The sequence below is a fragment of the Triticum aestivum genome, chromosome 5D (assembly GCF_018294505.1).
Source record: "Triticum aestivum cultivar Chinese Spring chromosome 5D, IWGSC CS RefSeq v2.1, whole genome shotgun sequence".
NCBI lineage: Eukaryota > Viridiplantae > Streptophyta > Magnoliopsida > Poales > Poaceae > Triticum > Triticum aestivum.
This window is the reverse complement of record NC_057808.1, coordinates 552,376,695-552,397,548: the sequence shown is the minus strand read 5'-3', so window position 1 is coordinate 552,397,548 and position 20,854 is coordinate 552,376,695. Positions and strand designations below refer to the sequence as shown.

At 49.5% G+C, this 20,854-nt stretch overlaps 2 protein-coding genes across 3 annotated transcripts; one reads left to right on the top strand and one right to left on the bottom strand.

The window, feature by feature from the left end:
- Positions 1–19: 19 nt before the first annotated feature.
- Positions 20–19,852, bottom strand: LOC123123791 (CRIB domain-containing protein RIC4). Of its 2 annotated transcripts, XM_044544409.1 has the most exons (3): positions 19,549–19,852; positions 19,223–19,446; positions 20–417 (listed from the first exon to the last, which is right to left on the bottom strand). In XM_044544409.1, the coding sequence occupies exons 1-3, from the start codon at positions 19,724–19,726 to the stop codon at positions 295–297; spliced, it is 525 nt and encodes a 174-aa protein (XP_044400344.1). In that variant the 5' UTR covers positions 19,727–19,852; the 3' UTR covers positions 20–294. The 2 variants fall into 2 exon arrangements, with proteins under 2 accessions (XP_044400344.1, XP_044400345.1); XM_044544410.1 differs by lacking the exons at positions 19,223–19,446; positions 19,549–19,852 and adding an exon at positions 727–1,369 and having other exon boundaries at positions 20–641.
- LOC123123792 (FBD-associated F-box protein At1g60410-like) lies at positions 6,721–7,369 on the top strand. The gene has a single exon (XM_044544411.1). It carries the CDS (start codon positions 6,724–6,726, stop codon positions 7,105–7,107), a length of 384 nt encoding a protein of 127 aa, XP_044400346.1. The 5' UTR covers positions 6,721–6,723; the 3' UTR covers positions 7,108–7,369.
- Positions 19,853–20,854: the final 1,002 nt, after the last annotated feature.

The window sequence follows — 20,854 nt, the reverse complement described above, 5'->3', positions numbered from 1 at the left end:
GCCCCATGGCCCGTAGAGATCTTGAAACAAGCTGAAGCTCCCACAATCTACCAAGTATGTACACAACTCCACTCCACATGAATGCATAATATATACACAAACCTATGCATATGCTTCTTTATCTCACCCAAAGTTAAAACAAAGATTTTACCAAATGACAAGGTAATTATCAATCATCAGCAAGCACGTGGAAGAACTAAAAGATGAGATCACTCGTCTCAACTCTTTTTTTACTAGCACTAGTGAGGGTGGTTTGTCGAGCTCGAGGAGCATGGCAATGGCAGCAGAGATTGGTCAGTTGATGCAGGTGGTGGCGACGGCGCCGGGGTCCATGGCGATCTCGAGCTGGCGGAGGGAGAGGGAGGAGGGCTGGGAGAAGGCGCCGACCATGCCCATGCCCACGCCCATGCCGCCCACCTTGTTGAGGCCGTCCCAGCCGATGTGCCCGACGTGCTGCACGTCGGTGGGGTACCCGATCACGATCTCCCTATCCTCCTCCTCCTCGTCCTCCTCGCCGTCGTAGGCCGCGAAGAAGGTCTTGATTCCCTTGAGCAGCCGCTGCACCCCCGCCGTGACGACCCCTGACGCCGCCGCCGCGGTTCTGGCCTTGTCCTCGCTGCTTTCTTCTCCGGCGCCTCTCTCTGAAATGGATGTTCTGCTTGCTGTTAGTATGTGGAGTGCCGGTGGCATGGATCTTCATATGAATTGTGATCAGGAAGTACATACCCTGTGCGGTGGCCGCCGTGGTCGTGGTGGAGGAGGAGGGGGTGTCGGCCTCCTGCTGCGGCTGCGGCGCCGGTGCTGGTGGCTTCTTGTCGAGCGGTTCGGCGACGGCGACGGCGGACTGCGACATGCAGCCGATGGAGAAGGAGAAGCCGGCGCCGCTGCGGCGGTCCTTCATCGGAGCCAGAGACGATTGACACTGAGACTACGGAGGTTCTGACGGAGGGTAGAGAGGGTTGGAAGAAAGATGCAGGCAGAATGGTGTTGCGTTCTTGGCCCGGCGTGTCTTATACCCAGTGCACGGGGAGCAGAGGAAAGCAGGGCAAGGTTTGGTGAGAGAGAAAGACAGAAAGCTGAGCGAGGAAGAGGGAGACAGGGTATCATCATGGAGGTTAGTTTTGGTAGCATGGTATCATGGAGATCAATCAGGAACGATCTTCGTGGACTAATTGCTTTTTTCCCATGGTGTGTTTCCTTTTTTTGTTGCTGGTGCCGGGGCTGCGACGTGCACATCAATTGCGTTAAAATTCCTTTCAAAAGGGTGGGGTGAGCTTGATTTGGTGCCATCATTTCGCTAGTGGATGCAGCACGCACACAAAGAGATGTCTCTCCTCCTCCTCCCTCTTTTTCGTGTCATCCTTTTGGGCGGGTGCAGTGATATGAATTACAGATTTAGGTGTCTCAATTCGCTGTGAAGTGTGTGTGTGTGTGTGTGTGTTTTTGCGAATAGTGGAAGTGTGGTTTGCGACCTAGTTTCTCATATAAACTGGACCAAGGTTTTTTTTTCATTACGAAATCGCACAAGCACCCTACTCTCTTGACGAGGTCCCATCCAAAAGAAAATTGTCCTTTAAAATTGTAAAAGTGCAACAACGTGACTTGAGATTATGGTTGAACTCTCCCGGTCTGTGCACCCGAGGATGCATGCGGCTAAAAAGTTATCGCAGAGTCTTCACTAAAAAAACTGAAACATGTATGTTTCAGATGAAGGCTTCTTTGATTCATAGGATAGGAATATCGTGAGAATATGTATCTTAGTTCTCTAGATAAAGGGATGTCATTTCATTCATAGGATACGAACTTTTGCATCGGGTCTAGGCTAATATTTTTCTTTCTTTGAAATGTGCAAGGATTGGTTCCTATCATACGAAATTCATTTCTACAACCCAACAGTTCCAAAAGATTTTTTCCTAAAAAAAAGTATTCTTCATAATTACTACTCCCTCAGTCTCATAATGTAACATGTTTTTTACACTATAGTAATATCAAAAAACGTCTTACATTATACGATAGAGTGAGTACAAAATTCCCGCAAACCAAATAGGCCGGATTTTGCAGATAACAGGGCATGCTCTGCACGTGTCATGGTGCGCCGTGCGCGAGTAAAATGTTTGTGCGGCAGGTCGAGCGTGACGCGTACGTCCAACCATTAGCCGCGCGCGCGCAGGTTGAATAATTCAAAAAACCAATGAATGGAAAAGGGAAATAAATAAGCCTGCCTGCTTTTGAGATTCTTGAGGGCCCCCCTTTTGACCTTGTTTTTGCTTGTGCAAAATGAAAAGGGCGAACCTTGATGATGATCTGATCCGAATGAAATCTACACCAGCAATTCATAATAGGATTTGGTGAGGTTAAACAGTCCTCGTCTCTGCTGCTCCAAGCCTCCAACCCAACAAACCACGCGTGTCTCAGCGAAAAAGCAGGGCAAAATGGCGCGAGAGGGATCCTTTTTCACACGTACTTTAATCATCAGAAGAAAACACGAGAATTAAATTAGTCCAGGTCTGTTAATGATGTAGTACCAGTACAATATCGGAAAGTAATGCAATTTGGCAATATTAAAAGCGTGAAACATGGCCACATGAAACATTCTCTGTGGCAGATCACTTGCATTCAACACCAAGCTCGGCCGGCCATGCGGGATCCGGAGGATAGGAGGAGGAGATTAAACACAAACGGTCTTTGATTCGTGGACTAATTGCTTTTTCAGCTGCAAAAAGTCGCTCTCATCCAAGATGGTCGGCAAGGCTGTGCAGGCACCGGTGACTGTGGGGGCGAGGACCTCGTCGCTCCGCCCTCATGCGGAGGATTGCGGGCTCTGGGCGGCAACCCCGGTAGGTGAGGCGGTAACGCCTTCACGACAGGCGACGCCTGTGGGTGGTGAAGCTGGTCGATGCGCTCAACCGCATGGGCAGTGAGTCATCGGTAGAGGTCGGTTAGAGCACGGAGCTCCTCCTATTAGTCGGATTTGGAGGTACTCCTCTGTTGTCTCTCTTCTACTGATCTTGGCTGGTAGCGGGCTTTGTTGGAGCTAAATCCGGCAGATCACCCGGTAGGGTATCCCAACCTAGGCTACCTGGCACGATGGTAACAGAGGGTTTTTGCCCAAGTTCGGTCTCTCCAGGGGAGATGATACCCCTATGTCCTGCTTGTGTTTTATTGCATTGAAGTGTGTATAAATTACTAAGTACCGAGAGATTATAAGTTGCTTATCTATGGGCCCGGACGCAGGTTTATATAGCATACCAAGACCCTAGGTTACATGGATCTTAGTCAGCTACCTATGAGGAGGTAGAATCCTCCACGAATCTCGTTTCTTGTATTATAAGTCAAGTTGTTTGGAGTCTTCCGTTACCCGTCACAGGCCGTCCTATGTGGCCCAGGACGAAACCGACAAAGGGCGTCCTCAGTCTGACCCACCAGGTCGAGAGTAGTCGTGGTAAGAGGCCCCTAGCTGGGACACCATTAGTAGTCCCTGAACCGGTGTTCAAATATCGCTGCAGCTCGAGCCATCCATGATGCCACTGGAGTCATGGCCAGAGGGCACAAGCTGTGGAAGGGAGGCAAGGCGGTCAACAACGGCAAGGGCACCGCAGCGCAACTGAAGCCAAGGAACCCTCCTTGACGTAGGGAAAGTGGAAGCCCTCCATCATCGTGCAAGCCCACATATGGGCCGGGGATGAGGAGTCCCGGTCAGCTCAAACGTTTGGACTAGCTAGGCACAATCGGTTGGGTGGCAATTTGCTTTCCGGGCAGTGACCAGACAGGCCGTTCGGATGTTGGGAAGGATATGGGGGCTCCGATTATAGACACTATGATTCATGGCCAGTTGATGACTATGATTAATTCAAAACTGAATTGATCTAGAGCCTTCTTTCTAAAACAAATGCTTAGCGATGGCGAGCTGGGGCAGGCTTACAAGGAGTGTTGTGAGCTTGATTTGGCGCCATCATCGGTTAGCAGATGGAGCACAACGATCTCTCCCGTTCTTCCGTCGCGTCATGCTTTTGGGTAGGAACAATTTATGCGTTTCTAATAGGTATGAGGGTACAAGTTTTCGAATTATTATTTTTAGGTAAATTTGAAAAAAAAAACGAGGGATTTTTTTAGCATCAAGAAGGATGTTTGAAAGAGATACTTTTTGGGTCTCTGCATCCGAGAATTCACACATTTAAAGGTGACCACAGGGTTCTGACTGACTATGGTCGCAAAAAAGATTGTCAAGCAAATTCCACCAAGAAAAATAAATGAAAATACTCGTTTTCGGATGGATTGGCAATTAACATGGCATGTATTCATCATGCCTGGATGTGCCGCAGCTTCCGCGTGGCTTCTCTAAGGACGCGTATATCCATCCCAGAAGAACCTAGGAACGAAATGAAAATGATAAATTGATAAGCGTGTTGCTTTCGAGATTCTTCAATCAGGCATCAACTTTAGATTCTTTTTATACAGTATTTCTGATGAAAAGTTGAACTCATAATCTGAAATCTGCGCCAGCAATTAGATACTGGTAAGGATGGATTTTGGCGAGGTCAACAAGTCTGCCGCTGCTCCAACCCAACCACCTGCATGTCTCTGCCGCTCAACGGAAAACAGGGGACGAGAGAGGAATCCCTTCACATTTACTCTACTTAAATCAGAAAAAACAGAGTAGAATATGGAATGAAATGGTGCAAGATGGCAATATTAAAGGCGTGCAACATGGCCACATGCATGAAACATTCTCTCTGTGTGACTCGATCACTTGCCTTCAACACCAAGCTCGCCGGACAAGCATGCTTTTGATCAGGAGGAGGAGGAGGAGGAGGAGGAGAGGATGCAGTGCAAAAATGGTGTTGTCGGCCGGCCGGCTGAAGCAGTGGTGCGCGCTGCCTTGGCTTCACGCATGCGAGAATTGGACAGGGAATCTTCACACTGAAAATGCTATTATTGAGGACCTAGAAATTATACACTTTGAAATTCAGCAAGAAAAAATTTCTACTTACACAAAAATCTTACAAGTTGAGAATAATTAATTGTAAGTTCCAAAAACAACATGATTGGTTTTCAAGAGAGAGAGCGAGAAAGGCGTCGGCGATCGTCGAGAGAGAATGAATAATCTGCAAGAAGCCAACAACTGCTTGCTTTATTTGCAGTTTCCCGGGAAAGAAAGAGCCAATCAATCAAACAATCGTAGAGGAAGGGAAGGGGCCATGGCATTAGCACAGCAGCAGAGCAGTATCCACATGGATGTGTGGGTGGAGTGGGGTGCAAGCGATTCATCCATCCCATCTTTCCTTCCCTCGTCTTCTTTCCCTGCTCTTCTCCGGCCCTGGCCCTGGACCCCGATCAAAGTAGTTACAGTGAGCACGTCGACCCCGATCGATCATATCGTCGGTCAATGGAGATACCGACCGATGGATCGATCTAACCACGTATACCCCCTCCGAGGCCGATCGATCAAAGTGAAATGAGCAATGCTAGTAGCAGCAGTAAGTATATTGACCAGAGCAATGCGGCGATGCACACGACAATTGGTGACGGCAGGGATGCTTTGTTTTGGGAGGACCGATGGTTTGATGGCTATAGGATTGAGGAGATCGCCCCCAGCATTCATTCCCGAATCCCCAAACGCATTCGAAAGTGGTTGCAGGTTCATGAGGCGATAATGAGCGGATCTTGGGCGCACGAGGTTGGCCCCGATATGGATGGGCCGACGCTCGGGGAATTCATGGAGTTGTGGGCACGAGTCGACGCGGTGCAACTCCGGGAGGGAGTGCCGGGTGTGATCGCCTGGGCGTGGGAGCGCAGTGGAAGGTACTCTGCCCGCTCTGCGTATGCTGCCAAGTTCATGGGCAGGGTAGTGGCTCCGACGGCGATGGTGACATGGAAGAACCGGGCACCCCTGCAGTGTCGTTTCTTCCTGTGGCTTGCTGTTCGCAACCGCTGTTGGACCTCCGATCGCTTGGCTAGGACACTACTGGAATCAGCTAATTTGCCATCTGCCAGCTCTTTGCCGTCTGCTAGCGGATGGCAAAGAAGGTCTTTGCCATCAGCTACCCAAAAGCAGACGGCAAAGAAAATGGCAGACAGCAAAACAGGCCTTTGCCATCAGTCAGTTCTTTGCCGTCAGCTGGCGGACGGCAAAGAATCTTTGCCGTCAGCTGGCGGACGGCAAAGAGAGAGGTGGCCCCCCACTAACGAGCCGTTTACGGAAAAAAAACGCCCCCACTTTGCCGTCTGCTAGCAGACGGCAAAGAGACAAAACAGCGGACGGCAAACCAGATCCACACCCCCACCGCACGTTATCTCTTCTCTCCCTCTCTCCCCCCGCCGTTATCTCTTCTCTCCCTCTCTCCCCTCCCCGAGGCCCACCAGATCCGCACCCACCGCCGCCCCCGCCGCTCCTCGCTCCGCCACCTCCTCTCCTCGCCGGCCGTCTCCGCGGCCTGCCTCCTCTTCGGCCTCGCCGGGTTCCTCGCCGCCGCGGTCTCCCTCTCCCGGGCGCCCGCCGAGGCCCCGCGGGGCCGCTGCCCGGACTCCTCGCACCCGCTCTCCGTCTCCGTCGCCTGGGACCGGCGCCCCGGGGATGCCGCGGGCGGCGCCACCGACCTCCCGGCGGGCCTCGCCACCGGATCGCGCGGCAGGCACAAGGTGGGGGAGCCGCGACCTCGAACAGGAGGCCGCCGCCTGGGGCGCATTGATTCGAGCTAGGGTTTCAGTCAATCGGTCGGGACCATGGAGTCGCCGCCGCCCAAGCGCAACGCCGGCCACGTCGGCGAGGACGGAATCAGCGCCCTCCCCGACCACCTCCTCCTCGACATCCTCGAGCGCCTCCACCTGCGCGAGGCGGTCCGCGCCGGCGCGCTCTCCACGCGGTGGCGGCACCTCCCCAGCCACCTCTCGCTCGTGCACCTCGACGCCGGTCACTTCCGCGGCGCCACATCGCTCCAGGTCATGGACGCGTTCACGGGCGCGGCGCGGGCCTTGCTCACTCGGGTGCCTCCCGCCGAGGGAGTGTGCGAGAGTGGTGCCCTCAAGGTGCTCGTCCTCAGCTTCTACACGTCTTCCCCTCACCTGACCTCATTAGCACTTGCAGTAGGCTCAGGCACCTCAGCTTGAGATTCTGCAGACTGCTTGATCTGCACTCCACGCTCAAGATCGATGTGCCGTGCTCTGAGCTCCAGGAGCTTGAGTTCATCGGCCTTTTGTGCACACGGATCGAGCTCGTCTCTGTCCCCAAGCTTAGACAAGTGGAGTGCAAATGTTGGCTCTTCAATAACCCTCCAGTGCGCTTTGGCTACGTTCCTGAGCTTCGCGGTTTAGTACTCGCTTCTAAAGCCAAGGCATGGCAAGAGCCATTCGCGCTTAGCGAATGCCTGTCAACGAGTGTTGATGCCAGGAACCTGTCAACACTGACTCTGTGTTTTGGGTACCAAATGGTATACTTAATTTCTGCGCACCACTTAAATATAAATCTTCTGCATCGTCATACCATGTCTTCTCTACCAGTTTCAGTTGTGCATGTATGTTCTTGCTGCAGATTTGGATTCAGCCAGAACCTCCGAAGCAGCTCATTGCTATATTCAGAAACCTGACCTCTGTGCGTCTGGGGCCAACTAGTACCAAGATTTTTTTAACTTGGTACCACAGAAAGATGTATACCTAAAAAGTGCCCTGGGGCCACATGTTAGTGACACATGAATGGCACTTCACAACTTGAATGCGTCGTGGTTGTGGTTGTGGGATGTGCCGTGGCGCGGTGGTGCTGGATGTGCCCACGTCGCCGGCGGTGCTGGATGTGCCGTGGCGCGGTGGTGCCCCTGGGTGGCGCCTCTATGCTGCGGTGCCCCTGGTTGGCGCCTTCGTGCCCGTGCCCTCACTGGTGCCGCCGTTGTGGTGCTCTCTGGCAAGCTCCGGCTTGTTGTGGTGGTGTTGGTTGTGATGCTGGTCACACCATAGTGATGGTGTGGCTGCATCCTACTTCGGCTACAACTCCTTTTGGTGAGCTTCTCCTTGCTCCCCTCCTGATCTCTCTAATGCATAGCTCTAGATCTTGATCTTGTGGGATGTGAGGCTCTATTAGCTGTGGTTAGCTGCTGTAGATGAGCATCAACTTGTATTGGAGCTCTCTGTGATGATTCTTGCTGTGTCAGGGTTTTGGTCAGTGACCATCTATGTGTATTTGTGAAGTATATATACTCCTGTACTGCTCTGTTCTGTTTAGTTGATCCTGGAGTTGTTACTTTGGTCAGTTACTTTACTCATGAACGGATACTCACTTGTTCTTAGTTATTTTACTTCTAATACTGATATGAACAGATACCACTTGGTTTGGCTATTCCTATTTGTCTCTTTCTAATAGCCTATGAACAGATGCTATACTTGGTTTTGGCTGTTACTTTCCTAGTTTTCTACTGATAAGACAGATACTACATCTGATTTGGGCAGTGATGCTGGTCTGAGCCCCCCTCTCTTAGGCTTAATTTACATGTGACTATCCCTGTGCTGTGATGAACTAGCCCTGGCACTTCCAGGCTGTCTGAGCACATAATCCCTCAAGTATACCTTGAGGTCTTCTGTAGCTCTCCTTAATAGTTATCTCTTCTAAGCTGCTGGTGGTTGGATGTGTTGGGACTTGGTCTGGTTGGCTGATTATCTTGATCTCAAGTACTGGCTCCTAGGGCATTGCATTTCACCAAGTGAAATGCTACATTTCTACTCCTAACCCATTCTCTCTTTCTTAGTGTTTTTGTTATGCAGGTTGGAAGAAAAGAAGAAGATCCGGAGAAGATCTTAGTAATAAGATAGTCTTTTAGGAAAATAGATATTTAGTTTTAGATCATTCCTTGTAATATTTGTTGGATATGTGTTCATGGATATGTGTTGGATATATATGTGTTCATGACTATATATTGGTAACATGTGTTGGATATATATGTGTTCATGAGTATTGGTAATATGTGTTGGATATGCTATATTGGTCATATATATATATATGTGTTTGATTTTCTGTGAAAATGAATTGATATAAGAAGAAACAGAATTAATGCCTATTTGGTCTCTTTGCCATCTGCCAACAGATGGCAAAGAGCCTGCAGCCTTTGCCGTCAGCTGGCGGACGGCAAAGGCTGCCGTTAGCCACCTAACGGACACTAACACTACTCATTTTGCCGTCCGCTTCTTTGCCGTCCGCCGCAGATGGCAAAGAGCCTTTGCCGTCCGCCGCCTGGAAGCAGACGGCAAAGTAGGTCTTTGCCGTAGCCTTCTTTGCCGGAGCCTTTTGCCGTCCGCGGCTGACGGCAAAGGTCTTTGCCGTCCGCCTTTCGAGCCTTTGCCGTCCGCCGTGGCAGACGGCAAAGTAGCTGTTTCCTGTAGTGGGAGGAGCCTGTCGCACCAGGACGCTTGCCCGCTTTGCGACCAGGAGGAGGAAACGATGAATCATATCATGTTGCACTGTGCTTTCTCCAGGAAGTTTTGGTTCCAGATATGCACGGCGTTGGGCAAGCCAGGGTGGACTCCAGGACCTGACGACACGTTGCCGGAGTGGTTGCTCAACAAGAACATAGAGGGCACACCGGGCAAGGACGTGAGATCCATCATCATACTTGCTCTCTGGGAGCTATGGAAGCATCGCAACAGGATCGTTTTTGACGGGGATTCCCCTTCGCTCGCTAGGCTAGTTCGTAGGTGCCTTACTGAGGGTAGAGCCTGGAAGACGGCGGGCCTCATAAGGACGGACATGGAGCACTTCTTCGGGCAGATTCACATGTGGGCAATGGACGAGACGTAGAGCTAGACTAGGGTACGGTGGCGAGGGTGTTTTGTAGCACCTTCGGTGGCGTGGGTGTGTTGTAACACCCTCGGTGGAGAGTCCTTGTACCCCTTTCTCTCTTTAATGCAAGATACGCATGCTATGCATATTCGAGAAAAAAAGTATACTGACCAAATCTTATTCTTACCGCCGCTACTTATGTCAACGCATGCATGCGTCCCCATGTAGATGTAGTACGAGCAACTGAGCATGAGAGAGAAAAGCAATTCTCCCATTCACGGGAGGTACCATGCATGGGAGAGTCGTTGATTTTTCTTGAAGATCTGATGCCATGCATTGATGGTTTAATGCTGCTGATACTTGCTACATCTTTCTCTGACACATGAAAGCACACTGTCCCGGCTAGGCTCCACCATCCCATACTTTTTTATTCTATTGCCAAGTTAAAATCTACTTTATCTTTTGAATCAAAAGTATAATGTATGACCCATTTGCATATATGTGTTTATGACAATGAGAACTTTAAAACTAGACCACTTTTGAATGTATTTTAACAAGTTTGAAAATTCATGTTCCAAAACATGGCGAAACACTGTAAAATTAAGAAGAATTAATTTGATACACATCGGCAGAGAATGTAACATTATGATACACAACGGAACACGGCGAGCCATAGTGTAATAGTTAGATTTTTTTTCTTTATGAAATAGAATGCAACATTATTAAAAAAATTACATGGAATTAAAACAATTGTACGAAGCAAGTTTGAAGCATGGTTATTTAGTTGTCTAAAAACTAATTTCCAAAATATATTCAATATTAGTCTTGTTTTAAAGATCTTATCGAAAAAAACAATTACGCAAACAGAATGTAAATGAGGCTGCCCCCGGCCCCGACCTCGCCGGAGCTCCCCTTCCGCCTAGGGTTTCCGCGCCGCCGCCGGCCAATGGAGATACCGACCGATGGATCGATCTGACCACGTTTAAACCCTCCGAGGCCGATCGATCAAAGATTCAAAGTGAAATGTACGGGCGACAGCAGCTGACCGATGCATGCATGCATGCATGTAAACTGCGACTCACCGACCAGATCTTATCTTACCGCTGCTACTCATGTCAACGCATGCATGCAGACGCTAAAATGCATGCTACTCTAGCTAGCTAACGAGCGAGCGCACCGCACGGCACCTGGTCCTGGGGCACACATGGACATGGTGCACGCGTTCTGCCGAATTGAGCAACATGTAGACATGTAGTATGTGATGAGGTGAAGCAGAGTTGGTCGCTGCATCTGCATGCGCCGACGCCGATTGCCCTGAACTCAAGCCGGCCGTCAACGCCAGACCCCACAAACTTGCACTAGTGCAGCGATAGAGTCTTTGATTTTGTGGTGGAGTGGTGGATGATAAACCTATCTACTCCCTCAGTTCGGAATTACTTGTCGCGAAAATGGATGTATCTAAAAGTTCTAGATATATCCATTTCCGAGACAAGTAATTCCGAACGGAGGGAGTATCTATCTATCTATCCAACGCCAGCACCATCGATGATCATTAGTGCATCATTATGGATGGCATGGTGGTGCCCCGTGGTCCACCATCACTCACGCGCGGCACCAGGATGATTCATCTTGCGCTTGTATAACACTACGTACATCGCAGGAGCACGATGGTTGAGAAGAGGGCTTAATGTGTACTTAAGCTTGATGTGTACTATATCTACAGCAGCAGCAACGATTTCCCTATGTATATATCTGCACGCACGCATGCTGCAGCGGTGGGTGTGGTGTGCTGGTGCAGTGATGTGAATTACAGAATTAGGGAGTGTGTCAATTCGTTGTGGAAGTGTGGTTTTCGACCTAGTTTCTCATATAAACAGGACCAAGTTTAATTTTTATTATGAAATCACACGAACACCCTACCCTCTTGACGAGGTCCCGTCCAAAAAAAAGTTGTGCTTTTTGTAAAAAAGAATTGTAAAAGTGTGACCACGTGACTTGAGATTATACTTGAACTCTCCCGGTCTCTGCACCCGAGAATGCCCGCGGCTAAAAACTTATCGCAGAGAGACTTCATTAAAAAACTAAAACAAGTATGTTTCATATGAAGGCTTTTTGGGTTCATAGGATAGGAATATCATGGGAATAGATAAATAGAGAAAGGGATGTCATTTCATTCATAGGATAGGAAGTTTTTCATTGGGTCTAGGCTAATGTTTTTTCTTTCTTTGAAATGTGGAGGATTGGTTCCTAACATACGAAATTCATTTCTACAAACCAAAAGTTCTAAAAGATTTTTTCATACAAAATTTGTATCCTTCCAAATTTACAAAATTTCCGTAAACTAGGCCGGATTTTGCAGATAACAGGGCATGCTCTGGACGTGTCATGGCGTGCGAGTAAAATGTTTGTGCGGCAGGTCCAGCGTGACGCGTCCAACCACAAGCCGCGTGCAGGTTGAATAATTCAGAAAAACCGATCAATGGAAAAGGGAAATAAGCCTGCCCGCTTTTGAGATTCTTGAGGGGCCCCCTTTTGACCTTATTTTTGCTTGTGCAAAATGAAAAGGGCAAACTCGATCATGATCTGGTCTGAATGAAATCTACACCAGCAATTTGATAATAGGATTTTGGTGAGGTTAAACATTCGGCCTCTCTGCTGCTCCAACCCAACCAACCACCTGTGTCTCAACGGAAAACAGGGGAAATGGCGCGAGAGGGGTCTTTTATCACATGTACTACTTTAATCATCAGAAGAGAACAGGAGAACTAAATTAGTCCAAGTCTGCTAATGATGTAGTACCATTACAATATCGAAAAGTAATGCAATTTGGCAATATTAAAAGCGTGAAACCTGGCCACCTGAAACATTCCTCTGTGGCAGATCACTTGCATTCAACACCAAGCTCGGCCGGCCATGCGGGATCGGGAGGATAAGGAGGAGGAGATTAAACACAAACGGTCTTCGTTTCGTGGACTAATTGCTTTTTCAGCAACAAAAAGTTGCTCTCGAAAAGAAAAAGGTTTGGCCCTCGCGTCATCTTGTCGGACGACTAGGTTTCCCCTTCCGCTCTCATCCGAGATGACCGGCAAGCCCGTGCAGGCACCCGTGACGGTGGGGGCAAGGATCTCGTCACTCCGCCCTCACACGGAGGACTATGGACTCAACCCCAGATCGTGTGGCGGTAGCGACTTTGCAGCAGGCGACGCTCATGGGTGGTGAAGCTGGTCGATGCGCTCGACCACGTGGGCAGTGACCAGTGAATCATCGATAGAAGTCAGTAGCAGCGCGGAGCTCCTCCTCCTTGCTGGATTTGGAGGTACTCCGCTATTATCTCTCTTGCGCCGGTCTTGGCTACTAGCGGGCTCCGTCGGAGCTAAATCCGGCAGATCCCTCGCTAGGGTATCCTAAGCTAGTCTACTTGGCATGATGGTAACAGAGACGAGGTTTCTCCCAGGTTCGGGCTCTTCAGGGTAGATAATACCCTACGTCTTGCGTTGAGGTGTGTACAAAGTATAAAATATTGATATATTGTAAGTTGTCTATCTACGAGCCCGGGCCCTGTTTTATATAGCCTACCGGGACCCTAGGTTATATGGATCCTAGTCAGCTACGTATGAGGAGGTAGAATCTTCCACGAATCCAGCTTCTTGTCTTGTACGTCAAGTTGCCTGGAATCTCTAGTTATATGTCATGGGCCACCCTATGTGACCCAGGACGAAACCGACAAAGGGGGTCCTCAGCACGGCCTACCAACCGAGAGTAGTCGTGGCGAGAGCCCCCTTAGCCGGGACATGGTCAGTAGCCCTGAACCGGTCTTCAAGCATGGCTGCACCTCGAGCCATCCATGTTGCACGTCGTTTTCTGTCGCCAGTATTGATACAGGTTCAATGAAGTGTCTTTGGAAGAGTGCATTCACGCATCCGAGCTCCAACATTGGACTGCATCCGTGCTGATGCAGAGCACCTCGGTTTCGAAAATGTTGAAGGAGTTAGGAGTATAGCCAAGACGCATGCGGGAACTGCTTCCCGCGCAGACGGCCAGTTTGGTGGAAGAACTTCCACGCTCCATCATGAAGGTTACCCAGTCTGGTTCTGACAAGCCAGACCGGTCTCATCCACAGGCCCACCTGGCCACATGGCGTCTTTGACCTGATGGTCAACGTGACGTGCAGGAGTGGGTTAGGGGCCCAGCAAGGTCATGTCCCATCAAGAGGGGTCATGTGCCTCGATCCCTACACGAGGATTAACGACAATGCCTTGATTTTCATGCATAATCGTCACTTAAGCATGGGAAAAACAAAGGAATTCGTTGCCACGTGGCAGCATTAACCTGCCGCCATTGCACATTTACCCCCTCCTAACAAAAGGAGGAGGCGATACAGGGGGAAGCTTTATGGTCAGTCCCCTCGCAGTCATCTTCTTCCTCGTGCCCTAACCTCCAAACGCTCAAGTGCTCCATAGTCCACCGCCATCAAGCATTATTCTTCGCGCATCGCAGCGCCGCACCACCACTGGAGCCATGTCTGGAGAGCGCAAGATGCAAAAGGGAGGCAAGGCGGTCAACACCGTCAAGGGCACCGTGGCGTAGCTGAAGCCGGGGGCTCCCTCCTTGACAAAGGGAAAGTCGAAGCCCTCCATCATGGTGCAAGCCCACATGTGAGCTGCGTATGGGAGGTCCCAGTCAGCCCAGATGTTTGGACTGGCCATGCATTTGTTTTAGAAAGAAGGCTTTAGATCAATCCAGTTTTGAATTAACGAAGTCATCAACTGTTCATGAATCAGAGCGTCTACAACCAGAGGCCCCCATATCCTTCATAAACGTCCGGACGGCCTGCCTGGTCACTGCCCAGAAAGCAAACTGCCACCCAACCGGACTGTGCATAGCGATGGCGAGCTGGGGCTGGGTTACAGGCAGTGTCATGAGCTTGATTTGGCGTAATCATAGGTTAGTGGATGGAGCACAGCGATCTCTCCCGCTCTTTCGTCGTGTCATGCTTTTGGACGGCAACGATTTAGGCGTGTCTAATAGGTGTGATGATATATGTTTTTGAATTATTATTTTAGGTAAATTCGAAGATAAAAATGAGAGATTTTTTTTTTCACGCGTCGAGAGGAAAATTCAAAAGAGATACTTTTTGGGCCTCTACGTCCGAGAATGCACACATTTAAAGGTGAACACAATGTTCCGACTGACTATGGTCACAAAAAAGATTGTCAAGCAAATTTCACCAAGAAAAATAAATGAAAATACTCGTTTTCGGATGGATTGGCAATTAGCAGGGCATGTGTTCATCATGCCTGAATCTGGATGTGCCGCAGCTTCCGCGTGGCTTCTCTTCTCTAAGGACGGGTATATCCATTAGCTAGATGCAGGCTGAATCGCACCATCCCAGAAGAACCTTGGAACAAAATGAAAATAATAAGCGTGTTGCTTTCGAGATTCTTTTTATACAGTATTTCTGATGAAAAGTTGAACTCATAATCTGAAATCTACGCCAGCAATTAGATAGTGGTAAGGATGGACTCTGGCGAGGTCAACAAGTCCAACGCAACCACCTGCATGTCTCTGCCGCTCAACGAAAAACAGGGGATGAGAGAGGAATCCCTTGACATTTACTCTGGCTACTTTAATAATGAAAAACAGGTTAATTAAATAGTAAAACGGAGTAGAATATGGAAAGAAATGGTGCAATATGGCAATATTAAAGGCGTGCAACATGGCCACATGCATGAAACATTCTCTCCCTGTGTGGCTTGCTCGATCACTTGCCTTGGACACCAAGCTCGCCGGACATGCATGGTTTTGATCAGGAAGAGGAGGAGGAGGAGAGGATGCAATGCGCAAATGGTGCGCGCTGCCTTGGCTTCACGCATGCGAGGATTGGACAGGGAATCTTCACACGGAAAATCCTATTTAGGCCCTATACAATGTAAAATTCAGCAAGAAAAAATTTCTACTCACACAAAAATCTTACAAGTTGAGAATAATTCATTGTAAGTTCCAAAAACAACATGATTGGTTTCCAGGAGAGATGGGTTGAAGACCATATTTGGCCATGCAATGCAATCCAGGGTGGCGAGAAAGGCGTGGGCGGTCGTCGAGAGAGAATGAATAATCTGCAAGAAGCCAACAACCGGCTTGCTTTACGTGCAGTTTCCCGGAAAAGAAAGAGCCAATCAATCAAACAATCGTAGAGGAAGGGAAGTGGCCATGGCATTAGCATAGCAGCAGAGCAGTATCCACATGGATCTGTGGGTAGAGTAGGGTGCAAGCGATTCATCCATCCCATCTTTCTCTCGTCTTCTCCTGCTCTGCTCCGGCCCCAGCAGGCAACCCTACACTCCAAAATACTACTCTCTCCGTCCCAAAATTTCTGTCTTAGATTTTTCTAGATATGGACAAATCTAAGACAAGAATTTTGGATGGAGGGAGTACATCTAAGAAGCAAGCAAGGAAAAGGAGGGGAAAAAGACTAGTGCAAGAGGGAGGCATCAGGCCCAGAGCCGGATGGTCGTCGTAAAGCAGCACTGCGGTGTGATACCGATCGATCGCCGGCCAACGGAGATACCGATCGATGGATCTCACCACGTATACCCCCTCCGAGGCCGATCGATCAAATTGAAATGTATCGGCGGCGGCAGCTGACTGATGCATGCATGCATGCGTGCGTGTAAACTGCTACTCACTGACCAGATCTTGTTCTTACTGCTGCTACTCATGTCAACGCATGCATGCGGCCCCATGCATGCAAACGCAAAAATGCATGCTACCTAGCTAACGAGCGACCGCACCTGGTCCAGCTGGGATACACACACATGCATGGTGCACGTGTTTTGCCGAATTCAGCAACATGTAGTATGTGATGAGGTGAAGCAGAGTTGGTGGTCGCTGCATCTGCATCTGCATCTGCATGCGCCGACGCCGATTGCCGGCATGTAGATGTAGATGTAGATGTAGATGTAGTACGAGCAACTATACTGAGCATGAGCCCTCAACTGAAGCCGGCCGTCAACGCCACACCCCACAAATTTTGCACTACTGCACCAGTAGAGTCTTTGATTTTGTGGTGGAGTGGAGTATGATAAACTTATCTACTATCTTTCTATCCAACGCCAGCACCATCGATGATCATTAGTTCATCATTATGGATGACATGGTGGTGCCGCGTTGTCCACCATCACGCACGCGCGGCACCGTGCCCAGCTCCACGGTCGGCCCACCACGATGATTCATCTTGCGCTTGTATAACACTGCGTACGTCGCAGGAGCACCATCGTTGAGAAGAGGGCACACACAATTAAGCTTGATGTGTACGTCAGCAGCAGCAGCAACAACAACAACGATTTCCCTATATATCTGCACGCACGCACACAGGCTAACTGCAGCGGTGGTTGTGGTGGGGAATCAACACGCAGGTACATTACATACATGCATCACCCCCATCATTGCGTTGCACCGGTGACATGACACTCAGTGAGTAACCACCGCCACCACTTCCTTCCTCCCTCCTTTCTTCCTTGCTTCCATTGTGTGTGCGTGTGCGTGTGCGTAGGCGCACAAGCCACAGGAGCCTTTTCAAGTACACACTTCCACATCCACTTCCATCCATCCACATATATGTTTTTTCCTGTTCCGAAAACATCCATATATATCCCTAGCAAAAAAAAAGAAAACACCACATATATATGCTGCAACACTTGATGATGTCCGTGTTGTGGTTTCTCTTGTCCTTTGCCCAAGGAAAGTACTCCCTCCGCCGCTTGAAAAAACATCTTACATTACATTATGGGATGGAGGGAGTACATTTTAGCATCGGTAATCCACGTCTGAGCAGAGGCTAATATCAAAACTCATGCGACATGTCATCCAAGGCCTCAAGTTAGTACTAATATGTGGGTGCCGCATAAATTGTCCATAAATAGAAAAACTATATGACAGATTTTTCTCGATCGCACCTCTATGCATGAGATGGTGGTATTTGCCTATTGGCCAAGGTTGTGTCTGAGAGCATTTTCAGTCGCAATGGTCAAATCCCCCCCCCCCCCCCCCCCCCAATTGTCCATGGACATGTCCGCGCACAACAAAGGGTCGATCCTCATTTTTCCCACCACGCAACGCCGCTTCATTTGTCCTATCCCAAATCGTACAAAATCATGCAACGTCGATCACATACATTTGATAACATACGTTCAACATAGTTCATATATATTAGAACGACAACAACATACTTCATACATTCATACTAAGACTAGGCTAGGTGAAAAGCATCATCGGTCTTTGCCGTAGTAGAGATATTGAAGATGGCGTAGGGGTTGTTGCCAGAGTCAGAGGAGATGTCGGAAAGCATGGGGTCGTCCAAGTCATGTAGGCCGGCGAGGGACTGAACGGAATGGGCTTGCTCCTTGGCGACGACACGAGCACGGGCTTGGTCCTCGGCCTTCTTCTCTACATCGCAGTGCGAAACTTCGATGCCTATGCCAGGAACTTTGCATTGATCCGATGCCGGGGGCCCACATCCAACTCCTTCATGCCGAGGGAGCATTGGTTGATGTCGCGGACCATCGGGTCATTGTCGTCGTCTGACGGCACCACCACGGGAGCGGACGCGGTGCCACGTGCCAGACAGGATGATTGGCCATCGTACTGGAAAAGAAACACTCTATTTCTCTCTTAATTAATGGATGATGCAAAGATGTTGCCTCCATTTCAAAAAAATAAAATAAAATAACATCCGATAATACCTCTTACTCCCTCGGTTCAGAAATATAAGATGGTCTAACTTTTTCGTAAATCAGATGTATATAGACACGTTTTAGTATATTTGTTCACTCATTTGTGTCTGTATATAGTTTATATTGAAATATACAAAACATATTATATTTGTGAACGGAGGGAGTACCATGCAGCGACGCGAACACCATTTGTTACAAACCTCAGCAAAACACCATCATCAAGTCATCATCTATGTAAGACTAAAGGAGAGTTATATACACAAGCACAGGTCAATGTAACGTGCCAACTCTGGGAACAAGAAGAAGCAGCAGCAGATTGTGTGTGCGTCTCACCAACCAGATCATAACTGTGCAGCAGCAGCAGCAGCAAGGATAGTTGGTGACCCCACTGTTGCAGGATCGGCGGTGTCACGGCGACGACGGACAGACACGAATATATTCTCTTCTTCTCGAGGCAGTGCAGCACGACACTCTCTACAGCTGCCGGCCTCCGTCTCCATCTTGGGCTTCTCTGGCTGGCTGGGTGCTACACAGTCTTGGACCTCACTCACGGTTGCTCGCTCGAGCAGAGTGAGGTGGATTATGAATTTATGATGCATGGCAATGGAGAATTATATATGGATCAGTTGATGCAGGCGGTGGTTGCGGCGCCGGGGTCCATGGCGATCTCGAGCTGGCGGAGGGAGAGGGAGGATGGCAGCGAGAAGGCGCCGGCCATGCCCACGCCCACCTTGTTGATCCCGTCCCAGCCGATGTGCCCGACGTGCTGCACGTCCGTGGGGTACCCGATCACGATCTCCCGCTCCTCGTCGTCGTCCTCCTCCTCGCCGTCGTACGCCGCGAAGAAGGTCTTGATTCCCCTGAGCAGCCGCTGCACCCCCGCCGTGAGGACCCCTGACGCCGCCGCCGCGGTTCTCGTCTTCTCCTCGCTGCTTTCTTCTCCGGCGCCTCTGTCTGAAATGGACCACCGATTGGTTGCTGCTGTTATTACGTATGTAGTGCCTGTGGCATCGGATCGTGATACGAATTATGTATGCTCAGAGACTAGTTACTTACCCAGTGTGGTGGCCGCCATGGTTGTGGTGGTGGTGGAGGAGGAGGAGGGGTTGTCGGCCTGCTTTGCTGGCTGTGGCGGCTGCGGCTTCTTGTGGAGCGGGTCGGCGACGGCTACGGCAGACTGCGACATGCAGCCGATGGAGAAGGGGAAGCCGGCGCCGCCGCGGCGGTCCTTCATCGGAGCCGGAGCTGGAGATTGATGCGAACACTACGGAGGGCACAGAGGGTTTGACGAGGAGGAGAAAGAAAGATGCAGAATTGAGTTGCGTTCTTGGCTCGGCGTGTCTTATAGGCGGTGCACGGGGAACAAGGGAAAGCATGGCAAGGTTTGGTGAGAGAGAGAGAGAGAGAGAGAGAGACAGAAAGCAGAGAGAGGGAGGGAGACAGGGCATCATCAAATAGGTTAGTTTTGGTAGCATGGTATCGTGGAGATCAATCAGGGACGATCTTCGTGGACTAATTGCTTTTTCCCCATGGTGTGTTTCCTTTCTCTTGTTGCTGCCTGCTGGTGATGGGGCTGGGACGTGCACATCAGTTGCGTTAAAATTCCTTCCAAAAGGGTCGGGCATGCTGGGTGAGCTCGATTTGGCGCCATCGTTTCGCTAGTGGATGCAGCACACAGAGATATCTCCTTTGCTCTTCTTGTCGTGTCATGCTTTTGGCCTCTTTAGTCTGGACTTGTCATGCCGCGCATGCAGGTTGAATAATTCAGAAAAATCTATGGACGGGAAGAGAAAATGAAAAGTGCAACCTCGATCGTTATCTCATCTGAATGAAATCTACACCAGCAATCTGATAATAGGGAGGATTTTGGTGAGGCTAACGAGTGGCCCCTCTACTGCTCCAAGTCTCCAACCCAACCACCTGCGTATGTAATGTATACGCTGTTCAAGGAAAAACAGGGGAAAAGGGCCCAAGCAAGAGAGGGGTCGTTCACATGTACTTTAATCATCAAAAGAATTAAATTAGACCAAGGATGTCAATGAAGTAGTAGTACTACAAAGTACAATATCGAAAAGGTGCAACGATTTGGCAATATTAAAAGGATGCAACATGGCCATGAAACATTCTCTCCTTGGTGGATCACCTGCCTTGAACCCCAACCAATCTACGTGGAGATTAATCAGGAATGATCTCTGTGGACTAATCAACTGCCTTATTCCTCAGGATTTTCCTTGGTTTTTTTGTTGGGGCTGGGACGTGCGTTCAAAGTTGCTCTCGAGAGGAAGCTATGGCGCGAAATGCATGGCGATGGCGAGCGAGGGCAGGGTTATAGTGAGTGGAGTACCGTGAGCTTGATTTGGCG

Coding starts and splice junctions, on each gene's coding strand:
- LOC123123792 (XM_044544411.1), top strand. CDS start 6,724: ATGGAGTCGCCGCCGCCCAAGCGCAACGCCGGCCACGTCGGCGAGGAC.
- LOC123123791 (XM_044544409.1), bottom strand. CDS start 19,726: ATGAAGGACCGCCGCGGCGGCGCCGGCTTCCCCTTCTCCATCGGCTGC. Junction 19,447..19,548: donor CATGGCGGCCACCACACTGG/GTAAGTAACTAG, acceptor GGTCCATTTCAG/ACAGAGGCGCCGGAGAAGAA. Junction 418..19,222: donor GCTGGGACGGGATCAACAAG/GTGGGCGTGGGC, acceptor GGCCTCAACAAG/GTGGGCGGCATGGGCGTGGG.